The following is a 27168-nucleotide window of genomic DNA, read 5'->3' on the forward strand; positions in this document are numbered from 1 at the left end:
TCTAAGTTCTGTTTGAACATTGTAAAAGTGTTAAGTTAATAAGGAAAAGTTTTGCATGCATTATCATGTGTCTATCACTTAAATAGTGAAAGGTGGTGTTAAGCTACGTATTAAAGGCTCGACAATAAGGATAAGTTAATGAACTTTTAGTTATTGTATATCGGTGCTGCATTAAGAAAACTTGGCGTTTAAAACCCTAAGTTGAGGTTGTAAAAAAGAAGTTGTTCCACTTCTTGGTTCTTTGGCATTTACTACGCAGTGTCATAAGCATTGAAAGTTTAGGCGGCACCCCTCCACTCGGTTGCACTAAGTGACTTTTAGGGTGGCGTGTTATTTATTCTTCAAAAATAAAAAATAGGGAAACTTATATAAATGTAACAAAATACCAAACTATTTACGACTTGTATAACAAACCTATAAAGTTAGCCATTTTTTAAATATTCTAGGTTTGCCCTTCCATTTTTCTTTTGTGATTTGTCTTCCTCCTGCGATTTCGTCTTTCTTCTTTCTTTTTTTTTTTCCAGTTTCTTTCCATCATCTTTCTTTTTTTTCAATTCTTTATTTACGTCGTTTAATATTTTCATCATTTTTCTTCTTTGCCTCTTTTTTTTTCGCTTTTCCATCGTCTTTCTACTTCTTTTTTTCGCTGTGATTTCTTTTTCCATCATCTTTCTTCTTCTCCTTCTTTTTACGTCGTGTACAAAAAAATAGCAAAATCTAAAAGATCGTGCATAAAGAATCTTGAAAAAAATTCATTTAGATTGGAGTAGCTAAATGTAAACTATCGTGTAAAAAAGTAAACAATCATGTAAATAAAAATAAAAGATCGTGTATAAAGAAGTTTGAAAAAAATCATTTACATTGGAGTAGCCAAATGTAAACGATTGTGTAAAAAAAGTAAACGATTGTGTAAAAAAAGTAAAATATTGTGTATAAAAAATCTTTAAAAAATCATTTAGATTGGAGTAGCCAAATGTAAATGATCGTTTTAAAAAAAAAAAAGTAAACCATAGTGCAAAAAAAATAAAAAATTATGTATAAAAAAGCTTGAAAAAAAATCATTTGGATTGGAGTAGCCAAATGAATCCAAAATGTAAACGATCGTTTAAAAAAAGTAAACGAGCGTGTAAAAGAAATAAAAAAAAATAAGGGACCAGATCATAAACAATTGAAAATTGGCAACATAAGATTAAAAGATATGTCTACCATGCATGGAAATAATTAAGTACAACATTCAATTTTGTCTTTGTTACTCAAGTACATTGCTTAACATGGCAATTTGTCTTTGTTACTCAGTTCATTGCTTAACATGGCACATACTTTTTGGGGCCCCACTCATAAAATATTGAAACTGTGGGGGTGTTTAGATTAAAAAACCTACATGATATATATGGAATTTAGGTGCCAACATTGATACCTTTCTTTGTTATTTGGGTTAACATGCCAATTTTCGGAGTTTATTGGATAAACAAAAAAATAAATTACGTTGCATCTAAATTGGAAATGGGTGTGTAGTTTCTTATTTGGAAGATCAGATTTCGAGGCTCCACTCATAGAAAATTGTCATAAGTTTGGTATTTTGTTTGAGAATACCTATGAACTTTAAAATTTTTCAATAACACTTTTTTTCAACTTTTTTATGAGTTGCCTAGAATCGTACGTACTAATTATATATATAATAGTTTAATGATAAATATTTTTTTAAAAAGAAAACTTTTTTGCAATATGAATGAACAAATGAAAGCCCTCAATTTTATTTAATGATACATATAATCTCGAAGATCTTCAAGTAAATAATAAGAAATAATAATTTAAGCAAACCCGTTTCATCAAAATCAGACGAGCAGGATTACAACAACCACATGTTCTCCCCTTTTTCATGGTTTTTGTCAACAATCTTTTTCTTTTCATCCATACCGTGTTTGCATCTATTTCAAATTTCAAAAAATCAATTAGAAATTATTTTAAAATAATTTCTAAAAATATATTTTCATGTATACCAAAATGACAAAATTACAAAATTGTAAAGTGAAATTTTTTTACTCTATTTCTAGTAAATTGAAATTTTTTACTATATTTGAAAATAATCATTTTAACGTTCATTTTAGAAATAGAGCAGAAGTAGATGAAGAAAATGTCATTAGAAGAATTTATTGTTAAAAAAAACATCATGCAATGGAAATTATGTTCGAACCAGCACTATAATTACATTAAATTACAATTTTAGTCATCCATAACTTAAACTTCAATTTTTTTTTATAGATTTCCAAAGTACTATTTAGTATCTATTTCTTTTTTTTCTTCTCTCATTCTTTCGTTTTTAGTTTTTTAAGACTAAGAATATTTTCTCCTCGTTTTTTCCATCTTTCTCAAATACAAAATTTAAATTCTTAGTTAAATTCGAATTGCTACCAATTATAATTGCCATGTTATTATTATTATTGTTATTTGAAATTAGACAAAAAAGGAAAGTTATTTAGTTTTACTAAATTTGTATTGTTTACGATTTTAAACCTTAATTCCAATAGATAGTTTACACATTAACCAAAAACATTCTGCATTCCATTTTCCAACAAAACACTAAATTTCAAACTTTTTATTCTTCGACCAAAATCAAAGTCCCTCCAAAAACCCCCTCTCATTACACTATAAAACTGCCCACAAATTATCTATCTCACTCCCAAATCCACACAACCTAAAACCCAAATCTCTATTCTCCAATCTAACCTCAATCCTAAACTGCACTATGAAGTTTCAAAAGATTGCTGCCCTCCTGATTATTTGTGTTGTGTTTGGCATTGTCTTTAGCCATATAGGTACAGTTGATGCAGCCCGAATGCTCTCCGAGACTTTACGTGATGATCATGATGTTGATTGTATTGATTCATATTCGATAGATCACCACAAAGCAAAGGATAGTGTCAAATGTTGGCTTGAAAACTTAGAGTCTGGACCGAGTCCTAAGGGCCCAGGACACGGCACACGCCCCCCAGCACATGCTCGCTAGATGTGTCATCTTTGGATTTCGTAGATCAACTATGAATGAAGTTACAAATGAAGTGTAATTGTAGAAGCAACTAAGGATGGAGTTAGGATAAAATGTAATACCTAACTCATTAAATATAATCTTAATAAACGAATCCCTTCTTTATTTTTGCTCTAATACTTTAATTTATCTTTTGTTATCAAATTAGATTCTTTACGACTAACTTTCGACTAAATCAAAATAAACGAAACCCTTCATCATTTTCTATCAGACTAATTTATATTCGAATTATCTTTTAATATAAAATGTTATTTGATCTTACTAATTTTCAAATTTTCACATTTTTGTCAGAGATTAAATGAATGTAAAATATTTTTTTCATTGTTTTGCGCAAATTCTTGTCAAATTAATTTTATTTTTATTCCAACGCTGATCGATCATGCTTGGTAAGTTTTAACTAATAAATAATATTTGAATATAAATATAAATAATTAAGAATAAAATAGATAAAAAAAAAACAGAAAGTAACTTTGAAATAGGTGTGGAAAAATAAAAAATAATAAAATAGTAAACCAAAATGATGTAATATGCATATAATGTATTATGACATAAAAACATTTTAAAAAAAATTATTATAAAGTTCCCGGGTTAGTTTGATTAATACAACATTTTTCGAACAACAATTAGAAGAAGGGAATCATTTAAAAAAGATGGATAATTTACATAAATGTAACAAAACAAAAAAATATTTACCACCCATTTAACAAAACATAACAGCTCAGGAAGCCATCGTTGTATTTTCATAAATTCAATATTCCACCGTTGTATTTTCATAAATTCCATATTTACCCTTGAATATTATGGGACGATTCATCACTTCTTCTTCTTCTTGTTTGCGATTTTTTCATCATCTTTGCGATTTTTTATCTCCTCTTTTTAAGATTTTTATTTGTTCTATTTCTAAATAATTTTGTCTTCTGTTTAAATCTCCTATTTCATATTTATTCATTTTTAGCATGATACTTCTTATGATTTTTCTTTCATTTTCAACAATATGCACTTGAATATTTCTTTAATTTCTGTTTAAAACCCTTTTTAACCAAGTTTCGAAATTATAATTTTTGACATTCCTCAGCATCTCCTTCGACCTAACTACATGATCCAGCTTACTTGTTTAAAAGGCTTATTATAGGGAAAGACATCCCCCTACAAACCAGCATGAGTTTTTTCAGCATGCTTTGTACTCACTCACATGCATCCTACGAAAATTCCTAGAAAGCTACCCAACATAGAATAGTTCTGAGCTAAGCACACTTAACTTTGGAGTTCCTATGATCGAGCCATAAAAAAGAAAGGTGCACCTTGTTGGAATAGGTGGTAACTTTTAATTTTTTTTATGTATTTCTCAACCTTACTATCAAGTCCACCTCTTAAACTTAGGGCGTTACAGTATAATACATTTTTAAATTTAGTAAGTACGTTTTTTGTGGACCAACTCATAAAAATTTGAAAATTAGCAGCATAAGATTAAAAGATATGTATACCATGTATGGAAATAATTAAGTGCAACATTGATTTTTGTCTTTGTTACTCAAGTACACTGCTTACTCTTTGGGGCCCCACTCAGAAAAAATTGAAAATGGGGGGATTAGATTAAAAAACCTATATGATATAGATGAAATATAGATGCTAACATTGATATCTTTCTTTGGTAATTGGGTTTGCATGCCAAATTTTGGAGTTTATTGGAAAAACACAGACAATAAAATATATGTTTCACCTAAATTGGGAACAACTGTGTGTAGGCTATCATTTGGAAGGTCAGATTTCGAGGCCCCACTCGTAGAAAATTGTCATAAGCTTGGTACTTTATTTGAGAATAGCTATGAACTTTCAAATTTTTCAATCACACTTTTTTTCAACTTTTTTATGAGTTGCCTAAAAACGTACTTGCTAATTATGTATATAATAGTTTAATTGCAAATAATTTCTGAATATATATTCATATATAGCAAATTGACAAAATTGTAAAGTGAAAACTTCTTACAATTTTGAGATATTTGTAAATAGGTTCAAAGTTTTATCATTTTAAAGTTCATTTTAGAAATAGAGAGAAGAAAAAATTTCATTAGAAGAATTTATTGTGAGACCCTGATGGAGTACTGCCAACGCGATAAAGACCTTCCGACATGGATACTAAACAAAGAGATTCTTGACCATAGAATATATTATGCAAAAGGAATATGTGTGAGGCCTTGACCTGAAGAAAGAAAATCTGGGTGAAGAGGAGTATAGGACATCCTATGAGGAAATATGCAAAAGGGAGGAAGGCGACGCGGGTATAAGTGCTTAAGTCTAAGTTCCATTGCGAGAAGGCAAGCAACGTGATAAGAATAAACTTGCAAGGAAGAAGCATGCGTTGAACACCAAGAGTTAAACGTTTAGCAAAGTAACACGAGAAAAAGTTCCTACAACTAAGGCAGGAGGCGAGGAAGTTTCTTGTTAAGATGACTTGACCACTGGTTGAGTGGAAGTAAATGTCTACTGCTTCTGGAGAAGATAGGAGGGTCAGGCGATTTAAGAGTTTGACTTCCCAAAGAGGTAAAGTATTCAGCTAGAGGAAAAAGTTCAATCGTCATTGACGGATAGCCCACGTGTCGAGTTTGTGTTGGTAGCATTGTGCGGTGAGTCAATAAGGAGACACGTGTAAAGTGTTAAAACGACTCTTGGATATGGTGGGGCCAAAGAGGAAAAGGGAGCTTTCGGAAGAGTTAGACTTTATAATGAAAGTGACAATGAAAGTTTAGAGAGTTGAACAACATATTAGGAAACCGCTAGGCGAGAAGAGGAAACCAACGATAGAAAAGAAAGAGGTAGAGGCCAAAGTATATTTGTAAGTGATCAAAAACCATTTGACATGATTATTAAGCTATTATTTACTATTGATTCTTTTATGTGTTTGTTTATGAGTTATGAATAAATATTGTGAGTAGTTCGTCCTAGACAAAGGATTATCTTTGTAACAATGTTTATTTTTTTAGTATCTCTTAAAAGCAGAATAACAGTGAATCTTCCATCTATGGAAGTAAGGCCATACGAATCACCTTCTTAAATAGTTAATACTACGATTCTATTCTAATGTGTGGAACAGGTAGTCTATTGATAATCATCTAAAAGTATTCTTTCGTCACTCTTGTCATATGAAACTGTCACTACGTAAATAATGTGTAAGGAAAGTAAACTCAAAGCTAACCCTTATGTTTACTGTTTCTAATGGTTGTTTATCGAGAGAAGATGAAATCTATCACAAGACGTTGGTGGAAATCCCAGAAAACTCGCATGACATAGGTTGAGTATGGATTCCAGGTCCAAGCGAGGGGAGATTCCTAAGTCTCAGAATGGACATGTCATAAACTAATTCCAGTGTATGACGTTGTAGCACTCGTTGTGGAAACGATGTTGATAAAACGCTGGTGAAGTGTAACTTCCAGGTCTAAGAATGGGAATGTGGCAAGATGTTGTTTGATATCCCAGCTAACTCGTGTAATACTAGTGAGAGCTAATCTCAGGTCAGCAAGGGTAGATTCCTAGGTCTCTGAATGATCTTACGTTGGTAATGGTGGTGCAAATGGTGACCCGTTGAGTAATTATTTTATTTGTGATGGTTACATGGTTTGTACTAATAGTTCGCTACATCGAACTTCATGTGTTATAACCTATCGTTTATTTTGTCATGGATTTCTTGAGATCAGTTTCTCAAAAGGTTTTCTCAACCCTTCATTCACTTAGTCCATTTGACTTATGTTTTAAGTTTTCCCTTCTCGGGTGGTCAGGCATTGAAGTGAAGTGAATGATGGATTTCAAGTGTTATGGCCTAGTTAAGGAGTTAAGGTAGAGTTACTCTGTAGCCTTACAAGGCGCGTTAACAATGGATCTTTTTAATATGCCTAAGGAGACGATTGGTAAGTGGATTGCTCCTTAGTGCGGATGACCTAATTCTAAGGAAGGTGAGAGTAATAACCAGGTTAGTATGGTCTAACCTGGTAACTAGAGAGCAAAAGATTCGAAGAATGGACTAGGAAAAGGAAGACTTTACACCTCTAAGTACCCTATCTGAAGAAGCAGCATTAGGTGGTAGATGAGGAAATGGGCATCCTTGGGAAGCAAATGAAGAGGCAATGAAGGGAAAGGGGCAATAACTAGAGCAAGGGCTGAAGTACCAGTGCCAAGAAAGTTCCAGTAAGCCTTTCCCACCAAGGTGTAGGCATGAAGAGTTGCACCTTGGTGGTGAAGAGAGAACAAGGTGCATTTCTACACGATGAGGCGAGCAATCCAGACGTAAAATGGAAAAGCTAAGCCAGGCAAAGGGAGGCTTAAAGATTATGTTTAAGTTTTGTTGTAAAAAAAAGTCAAAGTTCTATTTGAACATAGACTTTGGGGCGAGGTGACATTTATTCTTCAAAAATAAAAAATAAAAAACATAGTACATTTTCGAATTTTATAAGCACATTTTTGGGGGACCATCTCATTAAAAATCTAAAATTGGCAACATAAGATTAAAAGATATAAAACCATGTACGGAAATAATTAAGTGCAACATTTACTTTTATCTTTGTTTGAAAGGCTTATTATAGTGAAAATCATCTCGACAAACCAACAAGAGTCCTTTCAGCATGCTTCGTCCTCACTGACATGCATCCTACTAAAATTCCGAGAAGGCTACCTAACATAGAATATTGTCACGCCTCACCCCTCCACTGCTTCATGCAATTAGAAGGGGCCGTGTTGTGTAGACTTTTAACGTCCCATTTCAAAAATCACTAAAATCTCTCATGAGCTCCTCATATTCCTTTCCACCAAGAATATGAATCCTTCCCTTTGCCAAGCCTACTACGATTCACTCTCGCCAATATCTTGCAATTGAGCTACTCTGGTGTTCACTCCATCCACAACATCTTGAAAGTTTCATAATTTATTCATTTTCTTGTTGCATCGGCCATCGCCATTCACATTATACGCACACCACATAAACACTGCTTACTTGATAAGAATAAGGTTAATGGTTTGTATGCATTCATCACAATCAACAAATAGAAAACAATCATTTTCTCTTTTCAAACAACATCGAGAATAACAACAATAACACAGAGACACAGAACACGTTATGCATAAGTCAAACTCAAAAGGGATCAATCTGAGAAAACATTTACAAAACATTAGCTTTCAAATTACCCTCGTAGGAGAGTATTTAAGAAAGCTACTCATGCAAGTGCGTATATTTTAAGAAAGTCACTCACACAAGAGTGTAGAGTTAAGAACGTCGCTCATGCAAGCTTTCGATCATTTTCTTTCCCGAATGCACCTCATCGCCTAGAACTCCCTTAACAACAACTCTACCCTTTGCATTCTTTTAACAAAACTTCCAAAATGACAGCACTTTCCTTTAGGTTTTTACCCCTATTTATACCAATCCTCTAGATTAGTTACTCTCTTTACCTACAAGTTAACAGTTATAACTTTACACCTGTCATTCTACCAGTTTGTCGTACTATGCAGCCAAACCAAACCCGATACGTAAGCCAATGGTCAACTCTCGATTTAACATTCCCTTGAGATGCAAAACCTTATCCTTCGACAAACCAAACTCTTCTTGACTTTATCTTCTTGAGAAGCTAAACTCCTCTTTCCCGTCTTTTTTTCCTTGCGATAGGCTATAACCACTTACCTCTCTTCTAACTTCTCCTCGTGTACTTTGCTCTAATCACCTAACTCTTCTCGTGATAAGACTCATTCACCACACCAACTTAATTCTTTCTCCTTTTCTCGACGTGATTTCATTTCCTTCGAATTATATTTTTAGAATTATCAATCTTTTCATTTTAAAAGGATCATCCTACTCTTCAGAGCCTTTCTTCTTTAATAGGACTCCCTTTCTCAGCTATGGGTCTCACAACTACTCCCTCCTTTTCGAAATTTCGTCCTTGAAATTCTACCATGCCAATTCCTTTCCTTTGCTTACCATGGAACCTTTTTCTATAAATTCAATTCTTTCTGGATATTCATCTTGGTAATGTCCAGCTTACCTACACTTAAAACAAATGATCTCGCATCTATAGACTCTCATGTGCTTACTTCCACACTCCGAACACCTTGGTCTATTATCGCCAAACCAATGCGATCCTTGCCTAAAGCAAAACATAGTCCACTTCTCTGCTTCTTTGTTGTCTTCCTTTTCTTGTCCTCTATCCAACAATGGACTTGACTCTTCTCCTTCTACCATTTTCTCTTCATCTTCCTCAACCAAACATTACTCAATGCGTATGGCTGCCTCAACCAACTTAGAAAAATCTAACGAGCCTGCACATGCCATCACTAAAGCTCGAATTGATATTCTTAGGCCTTCTTCAAAATGCATACACTTATCCTCTTCATTCATTATGAAGGTTATTGCATACCTTGCTAACTCCATAAACTTCTTCCCATATTCCGCAACAATCTCATTGCCTTGTACCAATCGTAGAAATTCTCTTCTCTTTTCATCAAGAAACAAATGAGGATAAAATTTCTCTTGGAATTCTCTTCAAAAATATCTCCAAGTAACAAATTCTACTCCTTCTGTTATCGCCACATACAAAGTCCACCAATCTTCAGTGCTTCCTCCTAGCAAGAACGTAACCAACTTAACTTTCCTCTCTTCATGACAACCTATTACTTCTCAACGCTTTGCTACTAAGTTCAACAACTTCTTCATAACAGTTAGATTCATTGTTCCCTAAAAGGTTATGGCTCCTAATGCTTTCAATCTATCAAAACAAAACTGCTCGTTGATCTACTTAACATATGTGCATCTCTTCCAAGCCACCCCTCTTCCCTTTCTCTTCTAACATTCTGGTTTACTGGGTGAGCTCTTGTATCCATAGTGGGCTCAGTGGTTCATGATCGAGCTCATCCATTTTCAGTCCTCGACATAGTGTATATTGCTTTCTACAAGACAACTTTAGAATTTAGTTCAACTTTTTGCACCAACACTCACAAGTTCACACGTATGCCAAACAAATATCAACTACAAAGAAATTTCCTCTTGAAAGGTCAAACTAAGTCGCTCTATTAGAGCTTATCTTGACATATCTTCAAAGTAATTTTTGTAGATCAACAACCAGAATTTGGAATTGACCCTAAAATTGAACAAACCTTTTAGAGGAATAGAAGAAAAAAACAAAGGAGACAACGAGCTAACATGATGAACAACCGAAATAACTAAGGTATCCCTGTCAATCATGCTGTTCAAGATGCTAATCCAACTTATTTGGTCCACGATCTGGATAGACCAATATGGTCTTACACTTCACCAAGTCTCTATAACTACAACCTTGGGATTGCCTACCTTGAGTTTGGCAAAAATACTCGGTCTGAAATCAAACCCGTGATCCTGTAAATGATTTAGAACACTGGATAGTTTGGCGATCACCCAGGCAAATACTCACATGATCACATACGTAGATTTTACTCTATCTGCATATCATTCCATATGTCTGACATATCAAGGGATGAAATGTGATTCACCCTCTTTCCATTTACAATAAGGGATGAGGCAAAGAGATGAGCCAACTCCCTGGAATGCAAGCAAGTATTTACTTGGGAAGACTTAATTGAAAAATTTATGGAAAAGTTCTTCCCATCCGTAAAACATGCTAAACGAAGGTAGGACATGATGCTCTTCAAGTAAAAGGATAGAGAGAATCTACATGACGCATGGAACAGATTCAAAAGTTTGTGAAGGCTTGCCCCCATCATGACATTCTCGAATGTGTGTTGATGGATGGGTTCTATTTTTGGCTAAGTAAAGATACTTAGCAATCAACTGATACTTTGTTCAAAGGAGGAATGTTGAGAAGCTCCTACAACCAGAATAAAGTTGTGTTGGACTCTATCGCCCGCAACAGTCAATAATGGGATGATATTTGTTTTGACTCTCGCCAAATAGAAAAAATAAAGAAGGTTTAGATAAAAGCATTGTAGTGGCACTTCAAGGACAAATGACCACGATGAATAATCTGTTGCAATCTATGGCGTTATCGTATGTCAACGCCATGAGTAGTTCTTTTCTGGCGGTAAAGCAAGTGGATGAAATTGATTGTGTGGGATGCGACGGTCCTTACAACACTAATGCATGCCCACTCAACACTTAGACTATCATGTACATGAAGTACGACTCCACCATTAAACTATTGATGTTATGTTTGTTGGAGGGACGTTGAAGAGTTCTTACAACCAGATCAAGACAAAGCTGGACTCTATAGCCAGCAATAGCAAAGAATGCACCGATAATGGTTTTGGTTTACGTCAAGCAGAAAGATAAAAGTTTAAAGAACGAATGGATAAAAATACAATGGTGGCATTGCAAGGAAAAGTTATTGCAATGAACAATTTGTTGCAGTCTATGAGGTTGTCATAAGTTAACATTGTAGGTAGCTCATTATAGGCATTAAGTAAGTGGATGAGATGGGATGTGTGGATGTGGTCGTCCTCACAAAACTAATGCATGCTTAACACTAAAACTGTCACGTAAATGAAGCACGACTCTTATTGGAGGAATCACCCCAACTTTAGGTGGGAAGGACATAGTCAACATTACCAAGGACGATAGGGTGGTCAAGATGATCATCGGGTGAAGTATCTAGCTATTACCAAAGACACCACTAGTATAAACAACACCAATCAGCACCTCATCAACAATAAACCACCACCATTAATCCATCCTTTTCCTCATCTATTGAAACTCTTCTTCGCGAATACATGTAGGGGAATAATTCCATTCTGCAATGCCAAGCCACATCCATAAAAAATCTAGAGTTACGCTAGGGTGGCTAGCCATAGATTTCTCTAGAAGACCATATGGATTCCTCCCAAGCAATACTGAAATGCGAAATCAGGCGAGGGGATCCAAAAAAAGAAGTGTTAAGTTGTGACACTTCAAAGCTGAATGAATTTTACCATCCGCGACCCAGACCCTAAATGTAGAAGCTTCATTTCTATTCCTAACGCCAAGAATGGCACTCCAAGTAATGTATATGATCCTTTCATTATCTCTTTAACTAATAATGCTTCTTCCTTGTAGAATAATGATGTATAGAAAAACAAAGAAGTGGAGAGCATGAGGTAATATGAAGAATGTGGCGAGGCGTCTAACTAAGTGGCAAGCTTCAATCATATCCTACATCCTCCTCCATTTTCTAATCACCTTAAGAAGAAAGGAAACAAAAAATAGTTTTAGAGATTTTTGGCCGTCTTGAAGTAGATTCACATCAACATCTCATTTGTTTATGCATTAGAGCACATGCCTTCATATGTTAAGTTCTTGAAAGACATTCCAGCGAAGAAACGAAGGATGAATGGTTATGAGGTCGTACCTCTAATGTAGACAACAACCAAGGAATTCAAGAATGGGGTACCAAAGAGGATAACAGACTCTATAAGCTTCACTTTACCGTGCTCAATAAACAACATGAATCTTAGTCGCATACTATGAACTTAGGAGCAAGTATCAATTTGATGCCTCCCTCTATCTTCAAGAAATTAGAGATAAGGGAAGTTTAACTTACATAAATGGCTCTCCAATTTCCTAATAGATCCATTTCGTGGCCTGATGGCAAGATTGAAGATGTGCTGGTTAAGGTACACAAGTTTTTATTTCCCCCAAACTTCGTCATTCTGGTCTACAAAGTTGATCGGGAGGTTTCTATCATTTTGGGGCGGCCATTTTTGTCAACATGTCGTGTATGTTGGTTTTTATTATGCTCTATATTAATTTTATGGATAATTGATTTATTAATTATTTAAGAAAAGTTATTATCCTCATTATTATTCAATTGCTTGTTATTGTATAATAATATCCATGAATTTATTATTATATTCTAAATGTCCCTAATTGATTATTATTGTTGGAACAATGATACATTAAGATTAGTATGAGTTATAATTGATAATCATAGGATGATTATATATCTAGAGACATAAATTATAATCATATTTTATTATTAGAGAATAAGAATCGAACTAGCCCTTTTCGAGATTATTACATTGACATGTGTCATAAATAATCTCAAATAATTGCTTGTTTTTTTTATTCTTAGACTTGAGATTATCATAATGTCAAACATAAGAATTAATCTATTCTGATGCAATCAAAAGTTATCTTTAATCAGATATTTATAAAGGTTGTACTCAAATACATTATGAATTATGTACTAGACAATAATTATGTTGGAATTTATGTCAAAACTCGTAGTTTGTAGTTAAAATTATATTTTATCTAATAAATTCGTTATTGAGAACTTATTAGTGGAAATAAAATACTATAATCTTGAATCCAATAAAGTAAGTTCTCGAGGCTATCTAGTGCAGACTTGAACTTTACTTATAGATATAATATGGATCAAGTTCAAGTATAGAGCCCAAATGATCTATAGTGTATGAATAAGTTTAGGCACCTTATTCTTGGAACACAATGAATGCGACTCACTTTGTAGTTAGTACAAATGATGTAATCCTAAATCGTTCATGTAGAGACATGGAAGTGAAGGCATCCTATGTAAAGAGTTTATATAAGAATGGAACCATGAAATAGTCACTTTTAAGTTATAATACCATTGACTATATAAAATCGACTATTTTAATTATTGATGGCATAAGTAACTTAATCTTAATTATGAGTTAACTATAAACGTCTGTTCAAACGAAATTATCCTTAGATCTACAAGGGTAAGGGCAACTCAATAGCACTAGCCTGATAAGCCTCACATTACAAGTGTAAGATCGGGTGGATGGCTAGGGACATAGGGTGAAAGATGGAAATCACTTCTACCCGCTTTAGAATTACTAGATAGGTTGTTCCATTAAGGATTGAATCCAAGTCTTGAATAAGGGACCTCACTCTCTTATTGGCCCTAGAGGGATTCGGTTTATAGGTTAGACCTAAAACTAATTGTTCAATAGTGGGTCAATGGGACTTAAGAAGCAAGATGTAGTCTCATAGATAAAACGTTATTTTGACACAACTAATATTATGAACAACATTTGAAGGATTAACTTATTAATCATGGTAAAATCAGATGGACACAAATATATCTATAGTACGACAAGTGCAACTACGAGACGTTAGTGGAATTACCCCGTTAGTTAACGAAGGTTTATTAGCTTGATCTAAAAGGGTTTAGCCAGTTAATCTTGGATCGTTGGAGCCCATGATCTATAGGTCTATTAGATTCCCCTGCTAGTTCATATGGAATTAACTTATAACAGTATGTTGAAATAATTTGAATTCTTCGAATTAGGTAAAGAGAGGGAAACTAGCAAATATATGTGATATAATCGTTGGTTATAAGTTTCAAATAGAGGTTTATGTTTAAATGTGATTTACTTATTAAAAATATAAATAAAGATTCATATTCGGAAGCTCGGAATTGATGGAAATGGTCAAAGTTGTAAAAAGCCAAAATGTTCACTTTTGACTTTTTCAAGTCAAACTTTAACCGATTTTATATTCAAATGGATTTGAATTTCAAAAAAGTGAATGCGGATTCATGCTCGGGAGGTCAAAATTAGTCAAGATGAATAAAATGGAAACAAATTTAAATATTGACTTTTGACTTGAAACTTTAACTTAAATGGTAAAATGACTATATTACCTTCAAACTAAAGTTAGTGAAAAAATACAACATTATATTGGATAATCTCACTAACACTTAGTGAGATCGATGACTACATGAGATGTAAACACGTAGCCCACTAAGTTCCACTAATGGTTAGTGAAATGTTAGGTGTTGAGATTTGGCCACTAAAATTACAACATGCAATTTTGCATATAATTAGGTTATTTAAATTTCAAATATTGAAAAACTTTTAAAATTTTGGTAATTTTGATTTTACAAAAATTATACCAAATTTTTTTTCTCTCCCAAATCTCCAACCTAGATCTCACCTCAATTTCCATCTTTCTCTCAATTTCCTTCATTTCATATGTCCCACAACCTGGTTTTAAGTATGAAGAATAGTGGGTCAACTCTAGTGGTAGTCCCAGTTTCGAGTTTATGAGGAGATTACAAGGATTAGAAGGATTCAATGGTAACTTTTCCTTTAACCCTAATTTTGTTTTAATTAGGGTAGTTAAAGCACGTTAATTATTTAGTTACTATTAGAGTAAAATTAAACCTGTTATTTCACTATGCATGTCTCGGTTTCCTTCATGTGGTATTAGAGCATGATAATTTTACTCAATTACATATGGTGGGTCTTTAAATTTATTTGATAAAATGTATAACTAAACTAAAATGGATAATTTACAATTTTCGCCATAAATTAGGTTTTTTGTATTAATTTTTGTGATTGGCCTTAAATTTGTGGCCTAATTAATTTGATTAAGGGTCTGTAATTTTATTAGAGTCATTAGGGTCGGAATTAAGTTGTAATTCCATCGAGAGAGAGAAATTATGAATTTTTTGGAGAAAAAATTTGGACAAACCCGAATTAGACTTCCAAACCCAATTCTGACCCAGAAACCCGATCGGATCCGCCTCGCAACCCATCTTTGTGCGCTTCAGCCAACACCTCACCCGTTTGGCCCACTTTCCCTTCCGTCCATGCTTCGAACAACCCAACACACTTAATTCGATCTTGATTAGCGCTTCTGGTTCAGCCCACAAGAGCCCGACCAAAACTAAGTCGGAAACCTGTTCGCGACCCTTACGTCTGATGCTCGCCCACTCCTTGTGACCCATTCTGGCTCGGCCCACTACATCTGCTTTGCCGCCTCAAGTTATTAAATGATGGTTTGGGCCAGTTCAAGTTCAATTGTTGGGTCTTGGGCCAGTTCAAGGTGGTTTTTGGCTGGTTAGTACAGATTTGATGGTTTTTCGGTTGGTTCAAGTGATTCAAGAGCATTTTTGTACTACACCAAATTATTAATGCAATAATTTAGTACTTAGCTTAATTTAGGAGCCAAAACAAGTCTATTTTAAGGTGTTTAATTAATTATATATGCATGTGATTTATGTTGTAATTAAGTTTAAATTGTATGTACATAAATATGACATATACATTTAAAATCCCACTTTAGGTTAACATATTGATGCATTGAAAGTATGTTATAATGGTTATAATGTATAGTGTACATGTTAATTAATTAATATGGTAATTTATTAATATGATTAGTTAATTGTTTAATTAATGAAACCAATTTTGATTAAATATGATTTAATAAAATTATTTATTTATTTATTTATTTATTATCTTATTTATTTAATTTAATTAACTATGATTTAATTAAAATTTAAATAAATTAAAGCCTATATTAATTAATTTTTTTATATAATGGTTATATAATGTGAAATGTATGTTATAGGTTAGTCTACAGTTTTATAAGTGCTATAAAATCAAGTACACTTTTAAAATCTATAACAAAGATAAGTTGCATGCTCACCCAGGTTAAAACATATCAACCAAAAATTTCATCTGATTAGGTTGATATCTTGTAAAAGTGGTTACAAGATGCTCACCTGATTTAATCTTGTCAACAAGTCAGATAACATGACTAAGGTCAAAGGTTTTAAGTTGATGGTTTATGGAACACTTGCTACCTGGAGATCGTAATCATTTCTTGAGCCTAGTTAACCTAGTTTTATGAGCATGCGTGAGAGATGTGAGGTAATAAAACTAGTTTATCACCAAGACATCATGGGTCAAAATCCAATATAATGGTTATGCTCGAATGTTTTACCTAGATTTAAGATTTGTTTAAATTAGCCTAAATATGATCCTATTTTTCTAAGTATCCTTTAAGACTATCATAGAACACTTCACCTAGAAAAAAGTAATGTACTTTTGGCTCTAACATCCCTAAGAGTTCACATTGTGAGGTCCATGTAGGGTTTTGGGTTAGGCATACGAGCGGACTCCCTATGGAAAGTGTTTGCATGGATCAAGATCAAGGTGAATTAGGGAAGTAGTTCATAGTAATTGTGTAAGGGATATGTGACAACAAATCCCACGGTCTCTTCTATTAGGTTGTACCGTGAGATTCCTATAATGTGCCTGCTTGTTTTTCCTGGAGCGACATTCCCTTCGAAGGGTTGTATTATAGGATTTAAAACACCGGGAACTCCATATATGGATAGGGTCTCTTTGATAAGTTTTCATATTGACTTTCCACTTTCAAGAGCATAATGATTCTTATCTCTGAGATCCAAAAATGTAGGGTTACACTTACAAGAATTACTAAGTTGTTAATATATTCCCGACCGAAGTAGCTAAGTACTATAGGAATATGAGAGTTAGCATCTGTCAAGATTCTCTTGGATCAAAGGAGGAATAATCGACTACCCTTCGGTGGAGGTTATTCTAAACCTTTAAAATATCGTTGCAAAACATAATATTGATGGGTACATTAGTAATATTTGCTAAATTAATTGGTTCTTAAAAGATTATAGTTTTTCACTAAATAGAATATGTTTTATTTATCAGCATAAAATAGCTTAATAATACAACTCTTAGCCTCCGTAAAACTTAATGAAACAATTATGCCACTTGGAAATCAAACCTGAATACAATACGTAGATGACTTAAGGTTTGTCTTAATGGAGGAACGTCCTCAAGCCCTTGCCTCCAATGCTAACTAAAATGTTCAAGAAGCATATGATCGATGGGTTAAGGCAAATGAAAAAGCCTATGTGTATATTCTTGTCAACATGTATGATGTTTTGGAAAATAAACATGAATGCTTAGCAACGACTAAAGAGATTATGGAGGGAGATGTTTGGTAAGCCTTCATGGTCCCTCAGACATAAAGCAATGAAGCACATTTACATCAAGTGAACGAAGAAAGGGACCTCTGTTAGAAAACATGTTATGGACATGATCATGCACTTTAATATCGCTAAAGTCCCATCGATTAGGCAAATTAGGCGAGCTTTATATTACAATCTCTTTCGAAGAATTTTGTACCACTTCAGATGAACACTTCTCTGAATAAAATAGAGTTCACCTTGACCACTGTTCTAAATGAGCTCCAGCAATTCCAAGACTTTACCATGAGTAAAATGAATGAAGTGGAACCAAATGTTGCTACAATAGAGAAAGAGTTTATTGGAAGATTGTCCTCTAAAACTAAAGTTGGGCCTTCATAAATGAAGAAGAAGGGAAAGGGTAAGACTCCCAAGAATAGTAAATGAAAGAAAGTTGGTAAAGGTAAATGTTACCATTGCAACTAGGACGGGCATTGGTTTAAAAATTGTCCAAAGTACCTTGGTGAGAAGAAAGATGAGAAGGAAGCACAAGGCAAATATGATTTACTAGCTATTAAAATATACTTACTAGAATATGATATTTCAACCTGAATACTAGATTCAAGAGACACTAATCATATTTACTTCTTATTTTAGAAAACTAGTTCTAGAAAAGCTTGTAGAAGGCGAGATCATACTCAAACTTTGGAACAAAAGAGGTCTTATCTGAAGCAATGGGAAATCTGAAATTGCTTGATAGATATATCATACTTAAAGATTTTTTGTATATGATAACTTGTATAAATACAAGATATTGTAGCCTCTTTTATTGAATAATGAGGCCAAAATATAGAAGAAGTATATCAAAATGCCTTAATTATGTTGAAAAAGCATAAGTATTTAGAAATACACTTTACATATGCATCTATGCTTGTTTTACCATGTTTCAGTGTCTTAATGTACGACTAAAAGAAAAATAAGAGATTAATTGCAGAGGATATCATTAAATAGCTATGCAAGAAAAGCCCATTTGGCAAAAACAAATGCTAGGTGAGAAGCTTCATCATTACGCGAGGACGGTTCACTAGAAGACAAGAATGGTAGTTGGAGATGATGTGACTTGACAATGGCGGCTTTCGATGCTGAAATGAGCAAAGGAATAGAAGTTTTCCATTGAAAGTTGCTTATATAAAGGACCCCATCACTATTAACAAAATAGAGTCGGTTGTGTGAAAAGTCATATGCTTATATCCGGCCAAGTGCCTGAATGGGCCAAAACCTAAAGAAGAGTGGAAAAAATTAGCCTTTTTGACGTCTATAAAGAGATTCCTTCTTCTTTTTCGACCAAGCTGTGAGTCAGAGCTTAGAGTTCGAAGGAAAGGAAGCCCATTTCCCATTTTCCATTTCCCTCTAACTTGTGAACATTTTCCACTCTTTTTTTTTTCATTTTTTTATTCTTTGTATTATGTATTGTTCATATTGTACATTGGCCAAATGCCTATATTTTTTTAAATATATATTCTATGTTTATATCCTTTCAATCTATTCATCTCTTTACTATTCATCTATCAATATGTTATTCGTAGTTTAGTCTCATGATAAGTTCTTGATAAGTTGCTTTACTTATAACTCTAATTGCGTTGGTTGAGCTATTTTGATCACTTGGCCAATGGATATCGCCGACTACCCGAGAGGGCAAATAGTAAGGATTTGGTTAACACGCGCAAGGCAGAGTATGGAAACAAACTCCACCTTTGCGAGATAACTTCCATTATTTGTACCCGAAAGGAGGACAAGTGTGGACCATAGGCGCCAAGAGGTTGATGTCCTTAATCGCGAAGCTCTATACGTTTTATAAGTGAATTCCTATAGATAGATCTCGCCTAACAGGGTTAAGTCATTTGTACCCTGTCAGAATGACAAGTGTGGCGTTTAAAGACTCTCAGAGGAGCCCACCGTAATCATAGACTAGTTATGTAAGTTATATAGCATCAAGACGTTCATGACCTAATCGCTTAGTGATACATAGACATTCTTTCACCCTTTCTTAACACAATTACATTTATTTATGCATTATTCATTATTCTTTTATACCGCCTAATTGATAAGTAAATCCTAGATCTAACCTTTGATATCTATTTCTTGTGTTCGACTCTGGATCATCCGGATAGACCTACTGTTTGGCTTATACTTGGGCAAGCAATATAAAAACTTGTACACAACAAGGACTTAGCTTTAATGTGATGAATAGATACATTGGAAGCATTTTTCATGCAACGATCTTGAATCAATGACACATTATGAAGAATGAAATATAGTTTACCACAGTAAGTACGAACTAAAATAATAAAAGCAAGTTTTTAGTGTCGTTACTAGGGAACTGATTATTTGGACTTAGGAATAAGATTTTACTTTGATTTTTGGACAAAATTCTTAATTTTGGTGAATCATACGTTCAGCCGAAGAATGCGTGAAGAGGTTTAAGGTACCAAAGTAATCTGTGTTTACTCACACCAGCCTCAAGGTTGAGCATATCTTTCAGACAGTGAGTGATTCAACAGTAAAGTAAGAATAAATTAAATTTAATTTAACAAGGTTGTTGAGATCCTCAAAACCCTAAGACCTTAAATTCATAATCCATTGAAAATTGAGAACCCAGAGTAAAGTGTCAAAGAAAGTGTCCACTCAGAGAGTTTAGTGAGATCTATATCTTTACTGACTACGCAATTAAGGACCATGAAAGATCTTTTGAGCATTGTAATGAACGATTGTAAGCAGAGGCTATTGCGATTAGTAATCAAGACGCAGAGAGCTATGTTTCAAATGATCCACAAAGTTTAAGAGAAGACTACAAGCTAGGGAGATATGAGGCACAACCTTCCTTGCTAGAGAACCTCAACGCAATGATACACTTGAATTTCCATTATCTTATCTAGCATGTGTATCCTCAATTTTGTATTTTTTTATATTATACTTGTAATCGTTTTCATACTTGTAAATATTTTGAAGTTTAGTTTGTTAGAAATTCTTTTCAAGTTAGGAAGCACAAGTTTTTCTCGCGAAGCACTTAGGTGAATAGAATAGGGTATGTGTAAACCCTCTCGCCATGTACCCAAGACGATGCAGAGCAGTCGAAGTCCTTAAAAAGGATTAATTTTAAAAAACAAAAAAAATGAGTTGCCACCAAAAAAATTTTACGGTGTGATTGGACACTGAAATAAAGAATAATTTTAAATAAAATAAAAAAATGGTCAACGAAAAAAACTAGAGTTGAGTTCGAGAGTCATTTGTGTACAGAAAAGGTGTTAGCACCCCGTTACACCCGTTTAGAAAACGGTGGCCAAATTTAATGTTTTGAATAAAATTCATTTAAAAGAGATGTTTTATGCATTATTTCATTGCTCACCACTCCAATATTTGAAGCAATGATCCCATAAAATAAATGGAATATATTCCATTAATTAGACTGAAAAATTTCTCACCTTAAGAGAATAAGTTATTACAATTTCTCAAATTGTATCATAGGCTAGTCTTTGAATAAAGATTTGTTTAAAATCTTTGATTAAATTCTTTTTTTCTTGAGATCAAATCTTAGACTCCCAAAGATATTGATCCCTCACCTCGAGAATCTAGAAATAATTGACTCCCAGAAATTTCTAGATTCCATCGTAGGATTTTCTTAGCGAAATCAATGTGGGTTATTAAAAAAAGTTGATTAGAAAATCTTATGAAATATATATTTAATTTTGAGTTCTAAAAAAATAATTTAAAAGCAAATAAAAAATTGTAAAGGGTTTAAAAAGAAAATTTTAAGAAAGATTTTAGTGGTAGTAGTAGTAGTGGTAGTAGTAGTAGTAGTAGTAGTAGTAGTAGTGGTAGTAGTAGTAGTAGTGGTGGTAGTAGTAGTAGTGGTGGTAGTAGTAGTAGTGGTGGTAGTAGTAGTGGTAGTGGTAGTAGTAGTGGTAGTGGTAGTAGTAGTGGTAGTGGTAGTGGTAGTGGTAGTGGTAGTGGTAGTGGTAGTGGTAGTGGTAGTGGTAGTGGTAGTGGTAGTGGTAGTGGTAGTGGTAGTGGTAGTGGTAGTGGTAGTGGTAGTGGTAGTGGTAGTGGTAGTGGTAGTGGTCGTGGTAGTGGTCGTGGTCGTGGTCGTGGTCGTGGTGGTGGTCGTGGTCGTGGTGGTGGTGGTGGTGGTCGTGGTGGTGGTGGTGGTGGTCGTGGTGGTGGTGGTGGTCGTGGTGGTGGTGGTGGTCGTGGTGGTGGTGGTGGTCGTGGTGGTGGTGGTGGTCGTCGTGGTGGTGGTGGTCGTGGTGGTGGTGGTAGTCGTGGTGGTGGTAGTCGTGGTGGTGGTGGTAGTCGTGGTGGTGGTAGTCGTGGTGGTGGTCGTCGTGGTCGTAGTGGTCGTCGTGGTCGTCGTGGTCGTGGTCGTCGTCGTGGTCGTGGTCGTGGTCGTGGTCGTGGTCGTGGTCGTAGTCGTGGTAGTGGTCGTAGTCGTGGAAGTGGTCGTAGTCGTGGTGGTGGTCGTAGTCGTGGTGGTGGTGGTAGTCGTGGTGGTGGTGGTAGTCGTGGTGGTAGTCGTAGTGGTAGTAGTAGTCGTAGTGGTAGTAGTAGTCGTAGTGGTAGTAGTAGTCGTAGTGGTAGTAGTAGTCGTAGTGGTAGTCGTCGTAGTAGTAGTCGTAGTGGTCGTAGTAGTAGTCGTAGTGGTCGTAGTAGTCGTAGTGGTAGTAGTAGTCGTAGTGGTCGTAGTGGTAGTGGTAGTGGTAGTGGTAGTGGTAGTGGTAGTGGTAGTGGTAGTGGTAGTGGTAGTGGTAGTGGTAGTAGTAGTAGTGGTCGTAGTGGTAGTGGTAGTGGTAGTGGTAGTGGTAGTGGTAGTGGTAGTGGTAGTGGTAGTGGTAGTAGTCGTAGTGGTAGTAGTGGTTGTAGTGGTAGTGGTAGTGGTAGTGGTAGTGGTAGTGGTCGTAGTGGTGGTGGTCGTAGTAGTGGTGGTCGTAGTAGTGGTGGTGGCAGCAGCAGCGGTAGCCGGTAGCAGCAGCAGCGGCAGCGGTAGCAGCAGCAGCGGCAGCGGTAGCAGCAGCACCGGCAGCGGTAGCAGCAGCAGCGGCAGCGGTAACAGGTAGCAGCAGCAGCGGTAGCAGGTAGCAGGCAGCAGTGGTAGCAGTAGTAGTAGTAGTAGTAGTAGTAGTAGTAGTAGTAGTAGTAGTAGTAGTAGTAAGTAAACGATTATTTAGATTTGTTTGCTTAGATTTGGATAGTCAAATCTAAACGATTACGATTTTTTTTTCAAATTTTGGTACACGATCCTCTAGATTTGGCTAAACAATTTTTCTTAAGATTCTTTATATACGATCTTTTAGATTTGGTTACCCTAATCTAAACAACGTAAAAAAAGAGAACGGAAAACAAGAAAGACGATGCATGTAGTGAAAAAAAAAGAGAAAAAGAAGAAAGACGATAGAAAGAAATTAGATTTGGTTACCCAAATCTAAACAACGTAAAAAAAAGAGAAAAAAAGAAATATGAAAAGAAATCGCAACGGGAAAAAAAAAAGAAGAGTAAAGGAAGAAAGACGATAAAAAAATCATAGAGAGAAAAAGAAATATGGAAGGGTAAACCTGGAATATTTAAAAAATGGCTAACTTTATGGGTTTTGTTACATGAGCCGTAAATATTTTAGTAGTTTGTTATATTTATGAAAATTTCCCTAAAAGAAACTAAATAAGAAAATTAATATAATTAAAAAAAGGACAAAAGGGTGGTGGATTGCCGCCCTAATGAAAAGAATTTTTTTTATAAAATAAAATAATAATATTAATATTAATAATAAATGTAGTAATAATAATAATAATAATAATAATAATATAAAAACTTTTTCCTTATATCTTTTTCTTCTCTCTATTTTTCTAGAGAGAAGAAAAAGGTTAAAAGGTTATTTTTTTATAGAATAATAAGAAAAAAGTGGCAAGAAAAACATAGAAAATTTTCCTTAATATATTTTTTCTTTATCTCTACGTTTAAAAAGGACACAAACAAAAATAAGGTTTCAATCTTGAAGAAAAAATTACTTGTTCTTGTTATATGAGGTGTGGATCATTGGGAGTAAATCCCTACCTAATGCAACCTCCAACTAAGTTTTTCCTTCGTTATGGGATTAGATTTACTTAGCAAACTTTCTCTCAAGTTTCTTAAACAAGAAAGAAGAAACTTTGACTTACTTAGAACTAACCTCAAGCTCTACTCTTTCTCTTTAGTTCAAACACGCTAACACCCTTGCCTTCTCGAATGTCTCTCGACTGCACATCCAATTGAAACTTGACGTCGAACTTCTCTCTTGCAAAGGTAACTCAACTTCTTTCGACTTCTTCTCTCTACTTTGCTCTTGGAGTGAAAATTGTGAAAAATGAAAGAAATGAGGGTCTTTTGTACTTAAAATGCCCACATGCTTCTGAAAAACGCTAACCTTGCGCGATAGATATTTTTCGAAGATTTTTCCGTCACGCATTTTTAAGTGATCTTGATCGAGATTGGCTCGAGATCTTTACTCTTCTCAATCAGACATGCCCGAACTCAAACCCAAGAACCCTAATAATTTCCTTTTCTACTTCCTGTCCCTACCAAACACAGTGCCGAGATGGTAAGAGATCCATATCTAAAATCCTTCTGTTTTTCATCTTGGTCTGCCACATCCCTAAGATGACTCGAGAGAACTTTAAACCTTACTATCTTTTCCTACCATAGCACCAGAATTTTCTCTCTCTTTTTCATCTCGCCCAAGATTTCTCAAGGTTGGCCTAGGATTGCCTTAACTAAAGCTCTCTGTCTTTTCTGTAAACCCAAGAATTTCCTTGGATTATTTGTTATTAATATATATTGTAGGAAGTTGAATTTATGTTGTTGTTATTTAATTCTTTTTGAAAAATGGAAAAGCATTAAGTTGAAGTTGTTTCATTAATTTTGAATTTTTTTATTAATAAAAAGAAAAAGAAGAAAGAAAAAAGAAAGTGGAAATAAATATATTATATATTTTCATATATATTTGTTTTTAAAAGAGAATTAAGAAAGAGGAATAGAACAAGAAGAGAAAGAAGTTTTCGGTGCATTTTCTTTTTCTAAAAGACTTCTCCACCGCCGAAGCCATTTCTTCACCGTTTTCCACCAAAGTTACGAAACTCAAGAGCGAACGTGCGGAAGAAGAAGAAGGAAATGGTTGTGACTTTGAGGTTCAAGAAGATACAGAAAGCTTGAAAAAGAGGTAGCCATGGCTGAAGCTTAGGGTAATCTACACATCTTTGGTCTTTAAGTTGTTTTAAGCTGCACAAAAGGAATTAAAAGTTGAGGTTTATTTTGTTTAAAATTATACTCCTTTTATAATAATTTTCGTAAATGAAGCTTGAGAAAATGTTGATATTGAGTTAATGATTTTTTAAAAGAAAACTAGGTCAATGATTTTTAGGCAAATTCGTGAAGTCTCTGGATTTTGAGTATCCCAGATTGAGTAAAATTGAGTTCGAAGATTGAGTTTTTTAATCGTACAGATTGAGTTCGAAGAAATTGTGTGTATAAAATTTCCTATAACATTCATGAAGAACTCGTAAGCCAAAAATGACAAGAAGTAGGTTTATTTTTAGAAGCAAATGAGAGGTTAGCAGAAGACGTGAACTGTGATTACCTGTGTTTCGAGAGAATTTTGTACTAATCCGTTGGGAATCTTGTTTTGATTCCTTCAAGAGTGTATAAGTTCCAAAACAAAGATTTTTATATAGAGTACATTAATTTGTGTCAAGTATTCAGTAAGTTATGAGCATTTGAAGTTATATTGTTGAATCTGGAAAATTCTGTGAAAAGTGTGAAATGTTCTTTTATTTCTAAAGTTTATAATTACTAAGTGTTATCTTTTGTGCGTCATCTTAAGTTTAGTATAAAAGACACGTCCATATAAAGTTCTAATACTCGATTTTGGTTTGTTTGACACGCTAAGAAGAAATAGATCGAGTTAAAACTAGGAAACTAGCCCAAGGTTGTGAGTGACAAAACATATTTCGAAAGTAATTTCTAAACTATTATTTATGATTACATGTTTTCTATGCTTGATTTTGAGTTTATGAATAATACATAATTTATATTAATGGTTTCTAGCATAAGTTTCAAACTTAGGTTTTATAATGAAATTCATATATGAGAACGCTATTTGACTTTCTAAAAATGGTTGAAACAATATCATTTTGAGCATGTATTGTTTATAGATTTTTTGTTTCCCAGGAACAAGCTGAGTAAGCTTGATTTTATGAAAGATAAGAGAAGCATGCATGTTTAAATGTTTTCATATGACTTTTTGAGATTTATATTAACTACATGACTAAGATGTTGAGCTCGGGTTGTATGGTATCGTGTGTACACAGGTTAGATTCTGTTGTTGACGTTGAGTGTAGTTCGTGATAACGGTGCTGTCGTAAGTGTTGGGTGGATCCAACTATGAAAAACATAATGGCAATGTTGGACGGATCCCACAACATCGTAGAGCTAGTAAATGTTGGTTGTACTGGACATGTCGTACACAACGTAGATTTGTCATGTTAGTTAAAATATTTAATATACTTGATATGCCTTGCTAGATTTGAATGACGTACTTGTTGAGTATTTGAGAAAACTGTTATTATTACACATTTCTAGTTAATCCTTTGATTAAATAGATTTATATGTTTAAGGTTTATCATGTGCTTTAATTTTCCAATTTACAATTTTAAATTTAGTCACTCACTGAGCTTTATAGCTCACCCTTTCAACATGATTTCCCACTTTCCATGTAGAGATCGAGATCCCTGTGCCTGGTAGGCTTACTGAGTCTGCTAAAAGCTTCTAGATCGATTGCTAGTACGTGGGTGGAGTTGTACATTGAGTCTATTTTGTTATATTGTGTATGTCTTTGTAAGACTTAGATAATTTACAGTTGTGTAAGCTAAAAGAGTTGTGGTTGTATAAACCCTAGTGGGATATGTTTTTGGTTATGATGTCTCTATCAGGTTTATTATCCAAAAGAGAGTTATTTCAGGGTTGCACTTCATGTATATCCATGCGTTATCTAGATTCTGCTATGTTATGTTGCATGTAAAGTATTTTATATATAAGATCAGCATGTTTATCAAGTCCAATCAAGAATAGAATCTGGGTAGAAGTTTAGTATCATGCATCTAAGTATTTGAGTTAACTATCTATAGCATGTCTGATGTATTGATATGTTATAGGAGTCATGGCAGCTGCGTCACTTTGCCGCGTCCGATCCGTCGGAGCCGACCCGCAGTTGCCTCACTTTGCCGCGTCTGCCCGTTCGCCGCCCGCGCGCCCCCTTCGCAACCTGAGCCGCGTCGCCAGCTGCAGTCGTCCTACGTTTCCGACCCGAACAAGAGACACGCGCCT

The 27168-nt window shown here is 34.5% G+C and overlaps 1 protein-coding gene across 1 annotated transcript in view; it reads left to right on the forward strand.

Annotated features, from left to right (window-relative positions):
• The window catches only part of LOC127150666 (uncharacterized), a 38158-nt gene extending 11544 nt beyond the window's left edge, over positions 1 to 26614 (forward strand). The window contains exons 2-3 of the mRNA XM_051089166.1: positions 22081 to 22358; positions 26562 to 26614. Of these exons, the coding sequence (XP_050945123.1) occupies positions 22081 to 22358; positions 26562 to 26614 (331 nt within the window). The remainder of the gene's footprint in view (positions 1 to 22080; positions 22359 to 26561) is intronic.
• Positions 26615 to 27168: the final 554 nt, after the last annotated feature.

This window comes from Cucumis melo, chromosome 8, assembly GCF_025177605.1.
Source record: "Cucumis melo cultivar AY chromosome 8, USDA_Cmelo_AY_1.0, whole genome shotgun sequence".
NCBI classification, from domain to species: Eukaryota; Viridiplantae; Streptophyta; class Magnoliopsida; order Cucurbitales; family Cucurbitaceae; genus Cucumis; species Cucumis melo.